The sequence below is a fragment of the Hypanus sabinus genome, chromosome 27, assembly GCF_030144855.1.
Source record: "Hypanus sabinus isolate sHypSab1 chromosome 27, sHypSab1.hap1, whole genome shotgun sequence".
NCBI classification, from domain to species: Eukaryota; Metazoa; Chordata; class Chondrichthyes; order Myliobatiformes; family Dasyatidae; genus Hypanus; species Hypanus sabinus.
The window spans coordinates 29,030,001-29,052,067 of NC_082732.1; the positions used below are offsets into that span (position 1 = coordinate 29,030,001).

The 22,067-nt window shown below is 49.0% G+C and overlaps 1 protein-coding gene across 4 annotated transcripts in view; it reads left to right on the forward strand.

Annotated features, from left to right (window-relative positions):
• Positions 1-22,067, forward strand: part of ccdc187 (coiled-coil domain containing 187) — a 62,957-nt gene that overhangs the window by 7,279 nt on the left and 33,611 nt on the right. For all 4 annotated transcript variants that reach the window (XM_059952109.1, XM_059952108.1, XM_059952107.1 and 1 more), the window contains exons 3-5: positions 13,450-13,512; positions 14,470-14,599; positions 15,287-15,377. In XM_059952109.1, coding sequence (XP_059808092.1) covers positions 13,450-13,512; positions 14,470-14,599; positions 15,287-15,377 — 284 coding nt within the window. The remainder of the gene's footprint in view (positions 1-13,449; positions 13,513-14,469; positions 14,600-15,286; positions 15,378-22,067) is intronic.

Below are 22,067 nucleotides of genomic sequence, written 5' to 3' on the forward strand. Positions count from 1 at the left end.
GCTACAGTTGCTCTCTGGGTGGATGCTCATCCCCCAGCCCCTAGTGAAGTTCTGAAACTCTACTCGGTCGATGTGACCTTCAGTCATCACCTTTATGTCTTCTCCAACCATTCGTTCATATTTTCACCTTTGCAGAGTGCCTTTGGATCTTAATACTTAAACATGCCGCATAAGTTCCGATGCAGTCAGTCCTGGTTACTGTTCCTTGAAATTTTCTTTGTGTGTCCATATTCCCTTAGAAGAAGATTGTCCAGAATTGTATCAAAAATGCAAGGAGCGTCATGAACAAGGCAGATGAATTTGGAGCGTGAATCAATACGTGGAACTGTGACGTTGTGGCCATTACAGAGACTTGGATGGCTCAGGAGCAGGAATGGCTGCTGAGTGTGCCAGGTCTTGGATGTTTCAAATAGAACAGAGAGGGAGGCAAAAGAAGTGGGGGTGTGGCATTGCTAATTGGGGATAGTGTCACAGCTGCAGAAAAGGAGGAAGTCATGGAGGGATTGTCTATTGAGTCAGTGTGGTCAGGCGCCAGATCTCTCAGTGGGTGAGCATTTTGGAGGTAGTGACCACAAGTCTCTCTCCTTCATCATAGCGCTGGAGAGGGATAGGAACAGGCAATTTGGGAAAACATTTAATTGGGGTAGGGGGAAATATGATGCCATTAGGCAGGAACTTGGGAACAGATGTTCTCGGGGAAATGCATGGCAGAAATGTGGCAAATGTTCAGGGAACATTTGCATGGAGTTCTGCATAGGTGTGTTGCATTGAGGCAGGGAAAGGATGATAGAGTTAAAGAACCATGGTGTACAAAGTATATAGAAAATCTAGTTAAGAAGAAAAGAAAAGCCTACGAAAGGTTCAAGAAACTAGGTACTGTTAGAAAATTACAAAGTTGCTAGGAAGGAGCTTAAGAATGGAATTAGGAGAGCCAGAAGGGGCCATGAGAAGGCCTTGGTGAGCAAGATTAGGGAAAAACCCCTAAGGCATTCTACAAGTATGTGAAGGGGACGAGCCATGTGAGAATAGGACCAATCAGGTGTGATAGTGGAAATGTGTGCATGGAGTCGGAGGAGTTAGCGGAGGTACTTAATGAATACTTTGTTTCAGTGTTCACCAGGGACAAAGACCTTGTCAATTGTGGGGATGACTTACAGTAGGCTGAAATGCTTGAGTATATAGACAATAAGAAAGAGGATGTGCTGGAGCTTTTGAAAAGCATTAAGTTAGATAAGTCACCAGGACCAGATGAGATATACCCCAGGCAACTGTGGGAAGCGAGGGAGGAGATTGCTGAGCATTTTTGTGTCATCAATAGGGACGGGAGAAGTACCGGAGGATTGGAGGGTGGCAAATGTTGTTCCCCTTTTCAAGAAAGGGAGTAGAGATAATCCAGGAAATTATAGACCAGTGAGTCTAACTTCAGTGATGGGCAAGTTGTTGGAGAAGATCCTGAGAGGCAGGATTTATGAGCGTTTGGATAGACACAATCTGATTAGGAATAGTCAGCATGGCTTTGTCAAGGGCAGGTCGTGCCTTACAAGCCTGATTGAATTATTTGAGGATGTAACAAAACACATTGATGAGGGTAGAGCAGTGGATGTAGTATATATGGATTTCAGCAAGGCATTCGATGAGGTTCCCCATGCAAGGCTCCTTCAGAAAGTAAGGAGGCAAAGGATCCAAGGAGACCTTGCTTTGTGGATCCAGAATTGGCTTGCCCACAAAAGGCAAAGGGTGGTTATTGATGGTTCGTATTCTGCATGGAGGTCGGTGACTGATGGTGTTTCACAGGGATGTGTTCTGAGACCCCTCCTCTTTATGATATTTTAAAAATAAATTACCGTGTTGAAGAAGTGGAAAGGTGTGTTAGTAAGTTTGTTGATGACACAGAAGTTGCAGGAGTTGTGGATAGTCTGGAGGGTTGTCAAAGGTTATAGAGTGACATCGATAGGATGCAGAACTGGGCTGAGAAGTGGCAGATGGAGTTCAACCCAGGTAAGTGTGAAGTGGTTCATTTCGGTAGATCAAATTTGAAGACAGAATGTAATATAAATGGTAAGACTCTTGGCAGTGTGGAGGATCTGAGAGATCTTGGGGTCCATGTCGATAGGACACTCAAAGCTGCTACGCAGGTTGACAGTGTTAAGAAAGCTTATGGTGTGTTGGTATTATTGACTGTGGGATTGAGTTCAAGAGCCGTGAGGTAATGTTACAGCTATATAAAACCTTGGTCAGACCCCACTGTGTTCAGTTCTGGTAATCTCACTACAGGAAGGATGTGGATAATATAGAGAGGGCACAGAGGAAATTTACAAAGATGCTGCCTAGATTGGAGGGCGTACTTTATGAGAATAGGTTGAGTGAACTTGGCCTTCTTGGACTGATGGAGGATGAGAGCTGACCTAATAGAGATATACAAGATGATAAGGGACATTGATCATGTGGAGAGCCAGAGGGTTTTTCCCAGGGCTGAAATGGCTAACACGAGGGGTTTTAAGGTGCATGGAAACGGGTACCGCGGGGATGGCAGGAGTAAGATTTTTCACACAGTAATGGGTGTGTGGAATGCACCGCTAGCGGCGGTGGTGGTGGAAGTGGATACAATAGGGTCTTTAAGAGCCTCTTAGACAGGTACATGGAGCTTAGAAAAATAGAGGGCTATGTGCTAGGGAAATTCTGGCAGTTTTTAGAGTAGGTTACATGGTTGGCACAACATTGTGGTCCGAAGGGCCTTTAATGTGCTGTAAATTTCTATGTCCTAAAAACTGAACTTCATTTGGTCTCACCTGCAAGTTTTATTCAAGAACGAATTAACCTGCTGTGATGTGTGATTGTATACCCAGTCCTTGATTTCAGCTGTTGATGTTTGAAATGTATCGGCATCTGTGACAGGGAAAATTCTGAAGCTTAATCTTGAGGGAAAACCTCCTCAGATGTTCCAATGTGCATTCACAGAATATGGATGGGCATTTGATACACAGTGAGTGGTTAGGGGTAGTAATGGAGACAGATGAAATAGTACTTTTCAGAAGGGAGCTGTGTAAGTTTCTGAAAGAAAATGAAGTGCAGGGCTATGTGGTGTGGGGGTGGGGGGATTGTGCGTGGAGGGAGACAGATGGAGGCTGGCTTCATTGCTCTTGCGTAGAGCCAGTATGGAAGCAGTGGGCTGCAATGCCTCTTTCCACACTGTAATCATTCTGCGAAGTCACTTACACAGAAAGATTGTACAAATTGTGCCAATCGAGCATAAAGCAAAGTAACATCTGGGACAACTAACATGTTGGAAGAAGGAAGTGGGAAACTCTGCAGAGGCGACATGTTCACACTAGGAAAAAATTGTCAAAGTTTTTTTGTTTTGAGGAACAAATAGCAGAGGGAGTTTCTCAAGTACAGGTTTGACTGATGAACTTGGGATTATGGAACTTTCCAAAAGGGCTCCATTAGGTCTGTAAGTAATTTACAATCTCCATATTAAAGGATGAGGGTGCATGTGGTGACTGGAGGTTTCCCTCTGTAAATCTGCGTCAAACTTCACTCTGCTTGTTTTCCCTTCTCGTGTTGTTTGAGTTCGGGGGGGGTGGGTAGACATCCTCACCAACAGTGCGGGGCTCAGTCTGGAAAATTCTCAATATCAGGTCAGATGCTTGGAGGCTGAAGGTGCACCACACACAGTGACCCAGTCCTCCTTCCCATGAACTATGCTGTCAGTTTATTTGTTGGTGGCCGGTGAGTGTAGTTGGAAAAGCCAGTGTTCGTCGCACTTCCCTTGGACCTGGTGGCGGTTTGACACGACTGAGTCATTCGCAAGGTCACTTCAGAGGGCACTTAAGAGTCTGTTGATGTGAGAACGGAGTCACATTGAGCCGGAGCAGATCAGGACTTTGTTTTTTCCCTCTTACTAATGGAGACATTTTATTGAAATGAAAGAGACTCCAATTGTTGAGAGCTGTATTCTGATTCTGAACTTGTCCTGGTGTGAACTGGCCCTGTCCTCTCCAGATGATGAGACCAGAAGGAAAACCACAAACCACCAGAGCAACGCTCTGCTTCCCGAGTCTGCTGAACGGTTTGAATCTCGGTGTCCCAAGCCACAGCACCAATACTGCCGGAACCTCATTTAGTCCAGCACCCAGCCACCGTCAGGGAAAAGGGCTGGACGGTGTTACCTCCGACAATCTAGCCACTGCCAGTCTTCTCTTCTGGCCTCGGGACAGCCGTTGTTTCACCATGCTCAGTGGCTATTATTCCCCATTCAGTCAGGGAAAAAGTTGTGAGTTGTATGTCCTGTTCTTCTTCTTCGCTGCGTAGAAAATGCTGGCTCTTCGGAGATCTACATGGGCTGTAAGTGTTTACATTAGTTCCTGTGCCCAGCGGAGACTGAATTCAGACTTGTCGGTGACTGGTCCACGGACACCTGATGGTTCATCAGATAGAGGTTCCAAGTCGCAATGCGACAATCTGGAAGGCAGACGAAGTGTCTCCTTGGGACCATGTAGCTCATGGGATGGGCTGTGTGGAGGAGTGGTTTGGGTGTGTGAGCGTGAGGGGTGAAAGAAGGAGCATGATTTCCTGAGAGAGCTGTGCAGTAGAGGTGGCCAGACCTGTCCAGGTGAGAGGGGAGGACAAGTCATGCACGAGGGTGTTCGCCAAACACCGGATAAAAGTGTAAGTGTCCTGATGGATTTCACCTCCTCCCTGACGTTCCAGTGCTCTGGTGCAGAGCTGGTTAACTTTGGGCTGGCCGGGAGACCTGGAATGAGGGTGTGTGCACAGGAACACAGACTGGTGCTCTTTCTAATAAAGCACCTTTCTTCCCACCTCTCCCTTTCAAACTGGAGCCAAATCTGACCTCAGCCTCTGCCTCCCTGTGTTTTTCCACCCCCCCACCCCCACCTCAGACCTCTGAAGCCTGTTCTCTTCCAAACTTTCCACCAACACATTTCCCTTGGCAGGGGTCACCAGCCCTTAAATGTGTCCATCTGTCTCTGTGTGGCTGCACATGCTTCTGTTCTTCACTCGTCTTTTCCGATGTGGCAGTTCAGGCAATCTGTACTTACAAGCTGCAATTACAGCACTCTGCCATTTCTGGAGAAAATCCTCTTTAAGCTGCGGTTGTCTCCCGTATTTCTCAGTGACTGGCTGCAGTGTGTCGAGGGAAGGATGTCTGGAATATCAGGGTGGGTCTCCTTCTGTCCGCCCCCAGTCTCAGTGCTACCTTCCCCCAATGTGAGGCAAACAAGGGGACTCCAAGGCTGGTGGTTGTATATGAGAAATGCTCGGGACCGATGAGCATCATTTTCCTCCTGACAAGAGCCAGGATTCCAAAGCTTGTGTCTCCGTGGAAACTGTGCTGTTGACGCAGTTTCCCCCCCCCCCCCACCCCCGAGCTGCCTCCTGGCCTGTGACAGGCCGGGGTTACGAGTGCAGTCCCACACATGTGAACAGCACAAGTCGTCTTGTGAGGTGGAAGATCTCTGGCCTGGTGCACCTTGTAACCGTCTCCTTTATCCACAGTCGCCACGGCAGAATGCAAATACGCGTCTGGGTTTACTCTTTAGCAACTGCTGGCAAGCTGTCAACAACTGCTGTTGTTGGTGGGGCAGGGAGCGAGGAGTGTTACAGGAACAGGAATCCCTTCAGCCCTTTGAGCCTGTTCTACCATTTTATTAGATCACAGATCAGGGTGGCAGAGTAGCGTAGGCGTCAGAGGTCAGAGGAATGCCACTGCAGAGCCAGTGATCGAGGTTCAATCTCACCACTATCTGCAAAGAACTTGTACCTGCCGCCTGCTTCAATGTGCATGTCCTCTGAGTGTTCCCTGTTCTTCACGCATCCCAAAGATGTACGGGTTAGCAGGTCGCGTGGGTGTAATTGGGTGGCTCTGGAAGGGCCTGTAATTGCGCTGTCTCTCTAAATGCAAAAAAAAAACGTACTGTGTGTGCTGGGTAATTATTCAGTCTGCCCACTCTGGTTTGTTGAACTTGCACAGTCCTGCTTGACAAGAGTCCGTCAGTCCGCATCCTGAACGTTTTAAAAAAAACTTCAATATTTTTCTTGAGAGACAGCAAGGAATAAGCCCTTCTGGCCCTGATTTAATCCTAGCCTAATCACGGGATAATTTACAGTGGCCAGTACGTCTCCGGACAGTGGGAGCACCTGGAGGAAAACCACACGGTCACTGGGAGAACATGCAAACTCCTTTACCTTGCTGAGGCACAGCGACAACTCGCTGATACCTCTTATCTACCCCTCAATCATGACCCTGTTAAGGAGCACCAGCTCACTGTCTCCCACACCATCACCAACCTTATCAGCTCTGGGGATTTCCCATCCACTGCCACCAACCTCATAGTTCCCACACCCCGCACTTCCCATTTCTACCTCCTACCCAAGATCCACAAACCTGCCTGTCCAGGTAGACCCATTGTCTCAACTTGCTCCTGCCCCACCAAACTCATTTCTGCATACCTCGACACTGCTTTATACCCCTTTGTTCAATCCCTTCCCACCTATGTTCGTGACACTTCTCACACTTTGAATTTTTTCAATGATTTTAAGTTCCCTGGCCCCCACCGCCTTATTTTCACCATGGATGTCCAGTCCCTATATACCTCCATCCCCCACCCGGACGGTCTCAAAGCTCTTCGCTTCTTTTTGGATTCCAGACTTAACCAATTCCCCTCTACCACCACTCTCCTCTGTTTAGCGGAATTAGTTCTTACTCTCAATAATTTCTCCTTTGGCTCCTCCCACTTCCTCCAAACCAAAGGTGTAGCCATGGGCACCCGCATGGGTCCCGGCTATGCCTGCCTTTTTGTTGGCTTTGTGGTACAGTCTATGTTCCAAGCCTATACCGGTATCCATCCCCCTCTTCCTTCGGTACATCAACGACTGCATTGGCGCTGCCTCCTGCACGCTTGCTGAGCTTGTTGACTTCATTAACTTTGCCTCCAACTTTCACCCTGCCCTCAAATTTACCTGGTCCATTTCCGAAACCTCCCTCCCCTTTCTTGATCTTTCTGTCTCCAGCTCTGGAGATGGTTTATCTACTGATATCTACTATAAGCCTACTGACTCTCACAGTTCCCTGGACTATTCCTCTTCTCACCCTGTCTCTTGCAAAAATACTATCTCCTACTCACAATTCCTCCATCTCTGCTCTCAGGATGAGGCTTTTTATTCCAGGGTGAAGGAGATGTCTTCCTCTTTTTAAACAAAGGGGCTTCCCTTCCTCCACTGTCAACTCTGCTCTCAAACGCATCTCTCACATTTCCCGCACATCTGCCCTCACCCCATCCGCCGGCCACCCCACTCGGGATAGGGTTCCCCTTGTCCTTACCTACCACCCCACCAGCCTCCAGGTCCAACATATAATTCTCCGTAACTTCCTCCACCTCCAACGGGATCCCACAACCAAGCATATCTTTCCCTCCCCCCCCCCCCCCCTTTCCGCAGGGATCATTCCCTACACGACTCCCTTATCCATTCGCTCCCCCCATCCCTTCCCACCGATCTCTCTCTTGGCACTTATCCTTGTAAGCGGAACAAGTGCTACACCTGTCCTTACACTTCCTCCCTCAGCACCATTCAGGGCCCCAGACAGTCCTTCCAGGTGAAGTGACACTCGGTCAGCCAGAGAAAGCAGAATCTCCCAGCGGCCACACATTTTAATTCCACGTCCCATTCCCATTCTGATATGTCTACCCATGGCCTCCTCTACTGCCAAGATGAAGCCACACTCAGGTTGGAGGAACAACACCTTATATTCCGTCTGGGTAGCCTCCAACCTGATGGCATGAACATTGACTTCTCTAACTTCCGTTAATGCCCCTCCTCCCCTTCTTGCCCCATCCCTGATTTATTTATTCCCCCCACTTTTCTTTCTTTCTCTCTTTCTCTCTGCCCATCACTCTTTGCCTGTTCTCCATCTCCCTCTGGTGCTCCCGTCCCCCGTTTTTTCTCCCTAGGCCTCCTGTCCCATGATCCTTTCCCTTCTCCAGCTCTGTATCCCTTTTGCCAATCACCTTTCCAGCTCTTGGCTTCATCCCATCCCCTTCAGTCTTCTCCTATCATTTCACATTTCCCCCTACCCCTCCTACTTTCAAATCTCTTACTGCCTTTTCTTTCAGTTAGTCCTGACGAAGGGTCTTGGCCCAAAACGTCAACAGTGCTTCTCCCTGTAGATGCTGCTTGGCCTGCTGCGTTCCACCAGCATTTTGTGTGTGTTGCTTACGAGCAGAGTTTTACTGCAAAGCGTTGTGCTAACCACTATGCTATGACCCTGTGCCTGGACTGTGTTTAAGTTGCTGTCCAGAGTGAGGTGAATTGACCCAGTGCTTTGTTGGCTCAGTCCCCAGTGAAGAACAAACCTGGGATTGCAGCCCAAAAACAGAACGAAGAAAAGACTTCCATTTTTTACAACTTTGGCTCTTTGCAGCTGAAGTACAGAAGATGCAGACACACCTCCTACAAACAGCAATAAGGTCAGCTGTGAGGTCACCTGTTTGTTTGCTGCATAGGGAATTAAATATCGGCCTGGACACCAGGTGGATCTTGCTGCAACACATGCAAAATGATGAAGACACCCAGCAGGTCAGGCAGCATCTGGGAAATGGTCAATGTTTCACGCCGAGACCCTTCTTCAGGACTAGGGAGGAAGGGGGTGGGGTGAGGGGAAGGTGATGGGTGCAGCTAGGTGGGTGGGAAAGGTAGTGGGCTGGAGTGGAAGGAATCTGACAGGAGAGGAGAGTGGACCATAGGAGAAAGGGAAGGAGGTGATAGGCAGATGAGAAGAGCTAAGAGGCAAGAGTGGGGAATGGAAGAGGAGAGTGAGGATGGACTTTTTTTTAAACCAGAAGGAGAAATCGATGTTCATGCCATTGGGTTGGAGGCTACCTGGAAGGAATATGAGGTGTTTTTCCTCCACCCTGAGGGTGACCTCATTGTGGTGTAAGAGGAGGCTGTGGACCGACACAGAGTTAGAATTTTCTGTTTTGTTTTGCATCGCTCCCTGAGATTTCTGACATCCAACTGAGAGAGATTTTGGTTTGATATTTCTAACAGTGCCAGCTCGGGTAATGGGCTGTGGGCTAGACATTGTTTCAAGCCTCCGAGTGACCCAGCCAGCTCTTGGGGCTGATTTAATTGCATCACAACCACAACAAAGGGTGCTCTACAGCTGTGAACATCTGGATGTTGAAAGGAGCCCTTTCTTTAGCAGAGCTATTAAACAACACTGGCTCCCTTTTGGATTGCTGTGCCCAGTAAGAGGGGTGCAGAAAGGGTCCCAGGTTCCGGATCCTTGTGTAAACAAAAAGGATGTGTGCTTGCCAGAGAGAGAGAGAGGGGGGAGGGAGTGCAGTGAAGCTTCATCAGACTAGTTCCTGGGATATGTGGTACGTCATATGCTGGAAGATTGTAACTAGGCCTCAAGTTTAGAAGAACGAGGAATGACTTAACTAAAAGGTACAATGAAGCATAGATGGATATTCTCCTGGCTAAGAGGTCTGACACGTATCTCAAAGTGAGGGGTAGGCCATTTTGGAGTAATGCAAAGGGGAATGTCTTCATTCTGATAGTGGTTGAATCGTTTGTCTTCACTACCACAGAGGGCTTGAGGCTGAGAATGGAGATGAGCAGATATCCTGGATGTTGGAGGGAGAATATGGGGACTGGTGTGAGATGAGTGAGCGACTGAACAGACTCCAGGGGCAGCTCCTGCTCTTAATGTGGGTTGCCAGGGCCAAAGCCAACTTTGGTTCTCTGTCATTTGTCCGTGAGATCAGTGGGCGGGATTGGGGTTGAGAGGAACTGCGATCAATCTCCTTGTGGCCTTCTGCACTCCCAAAGCGTGGTGACGCCCTGAATCCCTCCTGGACTGTTTACACCCCGAAAGTACAAACACTGAAGTTTCCAACTCCCCCACCTCTCAACTCTGCTTCTTTCTCTTCCAGACCCCCTGAGATCCTCATAATCCCCCCCCTATAGACCCATTACCCAGTTTTGTTTTCTCCCCACCTCACCCTACCCAAGCCTCATCCGACTCCACCTGCTTGTGCATCACACTCCCTGGGATCCCTTTTCAGCCCCCTGACTTGCCTCTTCCCAGCTCCCTGCTGTGCTCCCAATCATTCACCTACACATGCCGCCAGTCCCCATGAACAGTTTCTTTTGATTTTGCTGCACTTTCCAGTGTCCCTGGATCTGCTCTTCGATAACTTAAAGCTGCACACAGTCCCCCGTCCCACTGTTGCAATAGAGTCTGGGGTGCACCACAGCTGGCTTCCACTGAACTGGCCAAGATCCAAATGAATCCTACTCTCAAGAATGCCCCTTACCGGTTTACACATTACAGTGTGGTTTTGTATCCTAATGTACTTGCATTTGATTTTTTTGCATTAATTCCACATTTCACTTGAATTGACTTTATTACTTACATTCTTCACATACATGAGTAAAAATCTTTACGTTATGTCTCCATCTAAATGTGCAATTTATAATAAATAGTACGTACAACAGATAGTTAATATAACATAGAAATACAGTTATATCGGTGTGAGTTAATCAGTCTGATGGCCTGGTGGAAGAAGCTGTCCTGGAGCCTGCTGGTCTGGTTTTTAATGCTATGGTAGTACTTCCTGGATGGTGGTTGGGGTGACTCGGGTCCCCAATGATCCTTTGGGCCCTTTTTACACACCTGTCTTTGTAAATGTCCTGAATCGTGGGAAGTTCACATCTACAGATGCGCTGGGCTGTCCGCACCACTCTCTGCAGAGTCCTGCGGATTGAGGGAAGTACAGTTCCCATACCAGGTAGTGATGCAGCCAGTCAGGAAGCTCTCAATTGTGCCCCTGTAGAAAGTCCTTAGGATTTGGGGGCCCATACCAAACCTCTCCAACTGTCTGAGGTGAAAGATGTGCTGTTGTGCGTTTTTCACCACACAGCCAGTATGCACAGACCATACGAGATCCTCGGTGATGTTTATGCCAAGGAACTTAAAGCTTTTCACCGCCTCAACCCCAGATCCATTGATGCCTGTCTCCATTCCTCCTGTAGTCCACAACCAGCTCCTTTGTTAGTGGTCAAGGTGTTCTTGAAGTTTGGGGAAATAGCAAGCTCCCCTCTTTCTGTGCCCCCACACCCCCAGGTGCAAACTGCTCTGCTTAGCCTGTAGGGAGTTTTGCCCCTGTGCTGTTGGTCAGTGCTAGTCCACTGCTGGCTAATTGTAGGGAGGTCAATACAGTCGGACAACCAGGGTTCCCACTCGTCATTACTGACCAGGACAGGGACCGGCTGAGATACTGGAATGGCGAATTTGTCCTGTGGTCACCCACTGCTTGAGCAGGCACCTGAGTGAAGAACGCCCATTCACGTCGGTGTACGTTGATCCCAATGGATGGAGGTGTCGGGGGTTAAGAGGCCTCACGGGATGGGGGGAGGGGAGGGAAAAGACGGCAGTGTTTTCCATCTGTTAATTTACTTTAACCCCATCCCGCTGCCTCATTCTGTGCCTGGTCTGAGGAAAGTGCTGCTACATTGAAGTAAACTCCCATCACTTCACCTCTGCTAGTGAGAACTCAGTGCCCACAGACCGCAGGGAACTCTGTGAGGGCACCCTTGGGACAGTTTCTGTTTGCAGCCCAGGAAGGTGGATTCCGGAATGTGTCATAAGGTATCTCTGAGTCTGACTCAGATGTGGAGATTCGTCCAAAACCAGCCTTGTGTGGCCCGTGAGGTATCTCATGGCATCTTTTACATACATTTTCTGCCTTTCATTGACAGAGTGGTAACTATCTTTCATCCCTCGCTAAAGTGCTTCAAGAGTCACTAAATGTTACAGCACAGACACAGGCCATTCAGCCCATGTGTTGTGCTGGCCCCTTTGAGTTCTCATTTCTTCTATTCCACGGATGTTGAATTTCTCAAAGGGGGCTGTCACCAGGAAATCCCATCATTTTTGTACAAGGTTGCATTTCTTTCTCACCACTCTCTGCCAAGCGGAGGCCTTGAAGGACCTCGCAGCCATTGAAGTACTTTGTCACGCAGCTGTCAATTCGTGCATAGCAAGCTCCCACAATCAGCTGAACAGATACCCTGCCTTTGGTGATGTTGGTCGAGGAGTAATTATGGCCAGGGTGGCAGAAAGAACTGTCCAGTTCACTTTGGACCCACGGGGCCCTCCTCAGGTTACAGCAGTGTTCATTCCAATGGACTGTACAAGCTAGGCTGAATTTATTGACATGCACAAGGTTGGCACGGGATAGATAAAGTGAACCTGTACCTCCCGGTGACTGGAATAAATTCACAAGTCAGAAATGCGGCCACGAGCCGAGTTCCCACGTGGCAGAAAATCCCCACGGCAACCCGGCGAATCCATCTGTCCAGCCTCTCAAACGTTCATCTGCACGTGCGGGCTGCGGATGGATCAGGTGTTTGTAAGCTGGGAAGGACCTTTGTACCCACCGGAGGGGGCAAACAAGCCTTGGCTTAACGTTACATCAATGGAGTGTCACCCTGGAAGCCCTAGGATGGGAGTTGAACCCAGAACCTTCAGAATCAGTAACACTGAGCTGCACTCAGTTGAACTATTTTCTTAGCCCATTCCTTTCATGCCACAGGCTGTGATCCAGCAGTTCAGGAATGTGATGTGGTTAACTGTTTAACAGCCACCACTGGGGAAAGTACAGTAGTTTCTGGCTCTGCCCTCAGCACCTGCACTAGACTCGGGAATTCCCCTCGATCCTCTCTTTTCAAGGTGTTTCTCAGTACTTTGACCAAACATTTGATTCCCTGACTGACCAACGTGGCCCTTCAGTTCAACTTTGAAGATGGTTCCCATGAGAGGCCATGGCAGCTTTCTGTTTTGGTGGGGACTTCTATACAACTGCTTTTGGTCATTGTTAACCGCTTGCAAGTCTGTTCTCGAGGCAGGTGTCCCTTCAAAAAATTTTTTTTTTCATTCACTCACTCACACACACTTCCCTTTGCAATTTTGCTCATTTCTTTCTCAATTCCTGCTAAAACATTGTTTACATTTACATAATTTATTATATTGTAAATTCCCCTTTACTGTGCCTATTGTCTTGTTTATTAATTATTGTACTGTCTTGCACTGTTTTGTGCACTTTATGTAGTCCCGTGTAAGTCTGAAGTCTAATGTAGTTTTGTGTTGTTTCATGTAGCACCATGGTCCTGGAGGAACGTTGTTTCGTTTTTACTGTGTACTGTACCAGCAGTTATGGGTGAAATGACAATAAAAGCGACTTGACTTGAAGAGGGTGATGTGTTGTGTGTGAAGCACAGACCGTGTGCTGGCGCAGGGTGGGAAGGAGGTCTTGAGAGAGGAGTTGGTGAGGAGTGTGGCTGGAGCCTTGACGGGCGCTGACTTGGTGGGATGTTCACCAGTGACGGGAGTGACCCGTAACTTTCCTCTCCTTTCTGTTGCAGTGTGCCGTGGCTTTGCAGTGTTGGAGGATGGAGCATTGGCACATAACCTTCAGGAACAGGAGAGTAAGTAGAAGCACCAGGCACGGTCTGCCTGCCTCCGTCACGCACAGAGGATGCTTGACCGTTGGCTCTGCAGCAACTCCTTTTAAAGGGTTTCTGGTTTACACAAAACCAGACTGCAACGATGGGGCTTGACTAGTGATGACCACTGGACTCCTGCAACTTGAGCCTACCTCCTACCAACCTCAGCCCAACCACCAGTCAGGGATTCTCCTCCTCTGGTCCAGAGGGTGTTTGGAGGGGCTTTAAGTTGCACGGGGATCAGACGGACTGAGACCAGGGCGAGTACAATTGACCAAGGCTCCTGCTCCTCCGTCCTGTCAGTGTGAGCACTCAGCAGCACTGACTGTCTTTCAGCGAGAGAATGCGGTGGAAGTGCTGAAGGCAAGGAAGGAAGCTGGCATGTAGATCAGGAGGGGTTAGTGTCTCCGTCACAGAGCACAAGAAGGCGGAGACCCCTGACTCTGTGCTTGGGTTGGGACGGGCAATGAATAGGTCCCAGTGTCCCATGGTTATGTGGAGAGAGGGGGAAGAGTCTGAAGTGAAGGCTTCTGGAACTGAGGTTGGGGAAATGTATCTCTAGAAAGCAGGTGGAGGCTGCCTCAACGTGATGAGAACGTGGAGCCCACAATGTTGTGGCGACCGTGTGACCTACTCCAGAAACTGCCTAGAATTTCCCTACTGTATAGCTTTCTATTTTCCTAAGCTTCATGTCCCTATGTAAGAGCCTCTTAAAAGACCCTATTGTATCCGAATCGGGGGTTTGAGGGGGATGTGCGCAAAGTGGAGGCCACAGCTGAGTGAGTGTTTGTGCGGGGGCTGTGGTTGGGGGGTGGGGAAGGTCTGGAACACTCCTGGGTTCTGTTCCTGTTCTCGCTTATCCCATTTGAAATGTGTATCGCTGACGAGCATCTCCCAAAGCAAACAGTAAGAGCAGTGTCCCTGTGTTGGTGCCCCCAGTTGAGCAGCACTACGCCTCGAACATTGAGAAGAACAAGCTGGTGCGGCAGGATGTCTGCGTGGCCAAGAAGCTGCAGAACGAGGAGGAGCTGGAGGCCAGGCACTACAGCCGGGAGCACCAGCAGCAGATGTAAGCTTGGGTGTGGAGGGGTGGGGAGTTGCCAACTGTTGGCAGGCAGGGCATCAGATGGTAAGATGAAGCTGTGTCAAACAGTAATCAGTTTCTAAGATGGGAAATTAAATATTTAGTTTAATGACCTCCATATTTGGACCAAAGTCTCTCCCCCCCCCCCCCCCCCAACTTGATAAGCCACCTAGTGACCGGGCTTTGTTCCCAACAGTGACCTGCGCATGGTAGCAATTCACATAACAATGATGGTGTGTTACAGCCCTTGTGCTCCCACTGGCATCTGGTCCCTAGTTTGGTGTTTTACCAACTGGTGAACTCACGATAAAGCCCCTTCTGTCATCAGTCTGAGTTTGAGCACCCACTACCCCCCCCCCAACATGGAGATGTTGTGCTCAAACTCCTAATTCCAACTTCTGCCCGGTCTGGAATCTAATCCAATGACACGCCGCCCGAGATGGGTTGGCTAGTGTCACTGTCACACGAACCTCCAAGCCCCAGGTATCTCCTCTGCGGGCTGGGCAATTGGTCCCACTGGCGCCAAGGGAGATGGTGTCAAGACTGCTGTTGTCCTGGCTCCAGAGGGGGGAGTGTTTGCGAGCTGACAGTTTTTCACAGGCTGTGAAGCACCCGGGACTGTTCTGGGTTGGCGGGTCTCTTTCCTGATCTCACCACGATTTCTGTCTGCAGTGAGGAGATGGATTCCCAGTACGCTAAGGTTGTCCAGGAGGAGATTGAGAAGCGGCTTGAAGAGAGTCTGCGGCGGGAGGCGCAAGACAAGGTAGGCCCACTGATAAGCGTTTGCAGGGCGCCTTCGGGTGGGCTGAGGGGCACTTGCACACTTACTGGTTCCAGACGCCCAACTTCAACCTGTAGCTCGGTGGTGGGGGGGAAGCTGCCTTCCCAATTACAACAGCAGACTTCCAATTTATCAACCCCCCCCCCCTCCATTCCCACGACTTCAGTCCTCTCCTGAATCTGGGTATGAGTCAAGGGGAGGTCCCCTCTCTCCAGTCCATGCAATACCCCAGGGAGATGCCACCACACCCAATGCAGAGCTCTTGAAGCCTTGTTCTCCAGCATCTGCTGTTTAGGTTATCGTCCTTCAAAGAGCCCAATCACAGACCTCTCCCTTGTCCAAAAGTTTATGCGGCTTATGCCTGTGACCTAACCCAGGGTCGACACGGTAGCGCAATGTTTTGTAGTGATCAGGGTTCGATTCCTAGCACTGACTCTAAAGGAGTTTGTATGTTCTCCTCGTGGCTGCATGGGTTTCCTCATGGTGCTCCGGTTTCCCCTCTCGGTCACTGAACACTACAGCGCGTAAACAGGCCCTTCAGCCCATCTAGTCCATGCCAAAATATGAAATCTACCTAGACCCAGGCCGTAGCTCCCCGTAACCCTCCCTTTCAGGATACACTTCCAAATTTCTTTTGAATGTTTAAATTGAGCCCAAATCCACCACTTGTGGTGGCAGCTCGCTCCACAATCTCGGCACCCTCCTGAGTGAAGAAGTTCCCCCTCATGTTCCACTTAAACGGTTCACCTTTCACCCTTAACCCATGACCTGTAGCTGTAGTCTCAGCCAAACTCACTGGAAAAAGCCTACTTGCATTTACCTTATATCTGCCCCTTGAGTGGTGGCATCCATTAGTCTCGCGAGACCAGGGATCTGTGCCTGGAAGGTTTCCAGGGAACAGACCTCGGCAGGGTTATATGGGAGACCGGCAGTTGCCCATGCTGCAAGTCTCCCCTCTCCATGACACTAATTCTGCCAAAGGGAAGGACAAGGGCCAATGCAGCTTGGCACCAGTGTCGTCGCTGGAGTTGCCAGAGAAGGGTTAAAGGCAATGTCGGACTGCCTTAGGGACTCCAGCTCCGGATTTGTCTTCAGGGTTTATTCCCGAAGCCTTTCCCATGAGTGGGTATGGCCGCAAGGCAGAGAAGGTTTGAAATCAGAATTTTCCCCCTCATAGATGAACTGCCTTCCCAGGCTGACGAGTTCCATCTACCCGAAATAGGCCCCTTATAATTTTGTATACCTCTATTCCCTAAAGTGTCGTGGAATGAGGGGAGATTTGATAAAGTCCTGATCTGTTCAACCTTTCCTCATAACTCGGGTCCTGGCAACATTCTTATAAAAACTTTTCTGTACACTTTAAAACTTATCTACACCTTTCTTGTAGGGAGGTGACCAAAATGGCACCCAATACTCCAAATTAGGCCTCGCCAATGTCTTATACAATTTCAACATTACATCCTAACTCCTATACTCAATACTTTGATTAATGAAGGCCAGTGTGCCAAAAGCTTTCTTTACAACCCTATCCGCCTATGAAGCCACTTCCAATGAATTATTAAACTGAATTCCCCGATCCCCCCCCCGATCTACTGCGCTCCTCAGTGCCTTGTGGCTGGCCACGTATACCCTACCCTGGGTTGTCCTCCCAAAGTACAACACCTCACACATGTCTGCATTAAATCCCATCTGCCATTTTTCAGTCCATTTTTCCAGCTGGTCCAGAGCCCACAGCAAACTTTGATGGCCTTCCTTGCTGTCTGTCCCTAATCTTGCTGTCATTCAGTTTACTACTTTATCATCCAGATCTTTGAGGTGGATGACAAACAACCACAGACCCAGCATCCATCCCTGAGTCACACTATTTGTAACAAGCCTCCAGGCAACCATCTACTAACACTCTTTACCTTCTTCCGTGAAGCCAATGCCTAATGTATTCTACAGCTCCATTCTGAATTCCGCACGACTGAACCTTCTTGACCAGCCTCCCACGCGGGACCTTGTCGAAGCCCTTGCTAAAGTCCCTGTAGAACAGGGGTGTCAAACTCATTTTAGGTCACGGGCCGGATTGGGCAAAATGCAGCTTCATGCGGGCCGGATCAGTCGGGCGCGTGCGAACGCAGCTTTCATTGCCTCCGTTTTTTCAGCTTGTTCTCATGTGTCTCAGTCTCTGCTATAACTACAAAGTGTTTCACTTCACAAATTCTGTTTCTTATGAAGAAGACTGCTGAGCAAGCATTATTTTTATGATTGGTATTAACTTACAATCATAGGCTTCGTATCGCCGGGCCATTAATAATTAAAATAATAGATCTATCTAAAATGATCTCGCAGGCCGGATATAATTGTACGCCGGGCCAGATATGGCCCGCGGGCCTTGAGTTTGACACCTATGCTGTAGACAGTATTCACTGCATTGCCTTCATCACATTTCCAGGTGATAATCTCAAAACTCTGTAAGATTAGCTAGACTCAATCTACTGCTCACAATCATGTTGACTATCCCCAAACAGTCCCTGTCTATCCAACTGCTTAGATAATCGCTCTCTTAGAATACCTTCCATTGATTTACCAGCTACTTATGTCAGGCTCACCAGCTATCATTTCCCATCTTATTCTTAGAGCTTTTTTTTAAAAAAATAAGCAAGTATTAGATATCATTTAATCCTTCAGCACCTCACCCATTACTATGGACGTTTTAGAGCCCTGCAATTTCAGCACCAGTTTCCCATGGGGACCTAGGAAGCAGCTTGTCAGGTCCTGGTGATTTATCCACCCTAATGTGCCTCGACAAGAACCACCTCCTTGTCTGTAATTTGCATGGACCTCACTGCTGTTTCGCTTCACTTCTGTAGACTCTTACATCAGTCTCTCAGTAAATACAGTGCAAAGAATCCATTTACGATCTCCCCATCGCTTTTTGCTCCATGCATAGATGACCAATCTGATCTTCCAGAGAGCCAATTTTGTCCCTTGCAATTCTTTATCTCTTACTATATCTGTGGAAGCTCTGGGGATTCTCTTTCACCTTGTCTGCTAGAGCATCTCGTGCCTTCTTTTAGCCCTCCCAATTCCCTCCTTCAGTGTCCCCTTGAATTTCTTGTATCTTCAAGTACCTCATTTGTTCTATTCTGCCTATATCTGCTATATACCTTCTTCTTAACCAGGGCCTTAATATCTCACGAAAACCAAGGTTCCATAAACCTGTTATCCTTGCCTTTTATTCTGACAGAACATACAAACTCTGTGCTCTCAGTATTTCAGTTTTGAAGGTCTCCGACTTTACTTGAAAATGACCTGTCTCAATCCACACTTGCCATCGAATTGGCCTTTCTCCAATTTAGAATCTCAACCTGAGGACTAGAGCTATCTTTTTCCATAATTATATTGAAACTAATATAATTATTGATCACTAGTTAGGGTCAGTTAATTAGATCCACCCCAGTGAACACAGGGTGCCTCTGTTTAACACTCCCTCTGAAAGAAGAAGAACAGCAGTGGAGTTAGCGGGGCACCGTCATGACAGTGTTTCTGTAGCAAGCTGTACTTGTTTTTACCAGGCCGAGTTGCTAGCTCAACCGGACTTGGATTCGAACTCGGGAACCTTTGCTCCGGAGTCTGGCGCTGATATTATTGCGCCACCAAGCTGGACACTCCATCTGAAAGGCAGGGCTTTTTCACCACAGCAGTCCCTCAGTATTGCCCTGGAACCACAGCCCCCAAGAGGAAGGTAGGGTGCCCAGGGTCTAAGGGGGGGGGGGGGGGAAGACCTGATATTTGACACAGGGTCAGGCCGAAATTTGGCTGTTGTAACCACAGCAGAATGGACTCCAGCATCCCCCCCCCCCTTCCCCTCCAAAGAGGGGCAACCTTTTCTAAATGAGACATATACTGATTGTTCCAAGCAGGACAGGGAAACAAAGGAAGGCAGTGGTAGTGTTTGCAGCTGGCAGGCCAGGCAGTCGGCCACAGACAGAAGCTTCTAACGCCGTGAGTCTGTTGACTGAAACCTTAGATCAGTGGCTTTGAGTGAGGTTCTGGCTTCCTTACAGCTGGGAGAAGCTGCTGCTTTTCAGGACCCCGTGGTGAAACACGCTGACAGTGTGTCTCATCACCGGTTCCATGTCCCAGAAGTGAGTTCAGAGAGGTATCTTTTAACCCTTTGGTTGCCTGGTCTAACTGGTACAGCCCTCCCCTCTGGTTGATGCGTGTTGCCGGGTTTTCAGTAGGAACAGCTCCTGCCAGCTGTAAGCCAGCCAATTCCTCTCTCCAGCCACTACTCCAACATGTTACACAATGTGAGAAGCTTCTGTCTGCAGCTCAATTAAGCTCATGTCCGCACAGTTAGAGTGGGGACTGGACTGTGACATGACCTCCCGGTGAACTGTCTGCTTTCCCTGCTGTGAGTTCCACTGCATTACCTTTGAATCCTGCTCAATCAGTCCTTGTGTCGCCACCACAAATGGAAGGTGCACACAAGAACACTGGAGGGACTCGGCATCTGTGGAAAAGAGTAAGCTGTGAACGTTTTGGGCTGAGACCCTTCCTCGGGACGTGGCCTGAAACATTGACTGTTCACTCTTTTCCATAGATGCTTCCTGGCCCGCTGAGTCCCTCCAGCATTTTGTGTGCGTTGCTTTGGATTTTCAGCATCTGCAGATTTCTCTTGCTTGAGATAATAATAAAGAAGTCAATTTTCCCCAGAGATTGAGTCTGGTTCTGGTCTCCCCTATAAACACACCTGCCCCAGCTAATCCTTTCAGACGTCCCTACTGAGCATCAGTGTAAACGGTTTTCATGAGAGCTGGGCAGAGCCGCTCTGATTCCCCGAGGTTGACACTCTAATCTGTAAACCCTGTGGCTGCTTGTCTGTTCCACAGTGTTCCCTGTATCATACAAACATAGAAAATAGGTGCAGGAGTTGGCCATTCGGCCCTTCGAGCCTGCACCGCCATTCAGTATGATCATGGCTGATCATCCGACTCAGAACCCTGTACCTGCTTTCTCTCCATACACCCTGATCCCTTTAGCCACAAGGGCCATATCTAACTTCCTCTTAAATATAGCCAATGAACCTGCCTCAACTGTTTCCTGTGGCAGAGAATTCCCCAGATTCACCACTCTCTGTGTGAAGAAGTTTTTTCTCATCTTGTTCCTAAAAGGCTTCCCCTTTATCCTTAAACTGTGACCCCTCGTTCTGGACTTCCCCAACATCGGAAACAATCTTCCTGGTGCAGTGTGATTGGAAACCTCGGCTTTGGGGCTCAGGGCTGGGTGGATGTGGCTGTGTGGACAAGTGTCAGTCATTAGCTGTTTTCCCTCTGCCATCTCACCCAAGTCATCGCCTTTCACAGGTCCTGACACCACCAGAGCCCCCAGATCGATGCAGAACCAACTGACGCTGGGATCAGAGCTTGTTGATGCCCCAGCTAAAACATTCCCATATATTACAAACCACGCAGAGCGTAGGTGATGGAACGGGACTGACGTGTAAAGATTAGGGTTGTCACGCGCAAGTGGAAGCTCACAGTGAAGTCCGCTGTTTGCATGGACAGCCAGCTCAGCCGAGGATTGCGCTGGGGGACAGCCTGCTAGTGTCGCCTTGCTTCCAGAGCCAGCGTAGCCTGCCCGAGGAATGTGGGAGGAAACTCGCACAGTGACGGGAAGGGGGTCCAAACTCTTTGTATGGACGGTGGTGGAATTCCACCCCGATCACTAACTGCCACAGTACGGTGCTGCCCTCCTCCCCACCCCCCCCCCCCCCCACCTGCTCGGGAGAGACACAGAGCCCACTTCCCTTCCATGAGCTGGAGTGGGATTGCCCTGTGTGATGTCGTTCAGCTGCCCTCCCTTCTCTCAATTTCTTTGCCTCCACACCACCGCACGTGTTCTCACCTGAGGTGCCTTTCATCTTGTTCTCTCCAGGCAGCTTCCCCCACCACGGATACCCAATTAATTCCAGCGTTGCGGCCGCAGGCTGCCTTTAACTCTTTCTCAACTTTAGCGGCCGGTATGCCAGCCATTAAGCCTGCCTCTGGCTGGGTCCCAGCGCTCTGCCTTCTCCCGTTCACAGCTTGCTGCCTGTGCCTTTGACTTTTGCGGGCTTCTGTTTCAGTAAAGTGAGTAAATGTGCTGAGCTGGGATGATGGTTGCGGTTTGCCACGATTCCAGAACGACCCCCCGAGTGAACAGTGGGGCACTTGCTGTGTAGGTTATTTGGAGCATTGAGGCATTTAAGGGAATGGGTGGAAGGGAGATGGGACTGGACTTGTGTTTAGTGTAAGTGTGCATGTGGACCATTTAGGCAGCATTGCCTGCTTTGTGATATAGTTCTGTACACCGTTTCTATTCTCAGCGTCAACTGCCAATGGTTTGGGCTGGTTTCTCTGAGTTCATGACTGAAGTTTGTGGAGCTGAGTCCCTCTGTCAGGCCGACAAGCCTTCTTTTTAAAAAAAAACACCTTTATTTATCATGTGTTCATCAAAACTTACAGCGAAATACGTTGTTTTGCATCAATGGCCAACACTGCCCGAGGACATGCTGGGGCAGTCCGCAGGCATTGCCACGTCTCTGTTGCCAAACACAGTATGTCTACAAGTTAATAACACTCACTAGGATGTCTTTTGGAATGTGGGAGGAAACCCGCAAGGTCAGGTAACAAACTCTGTATG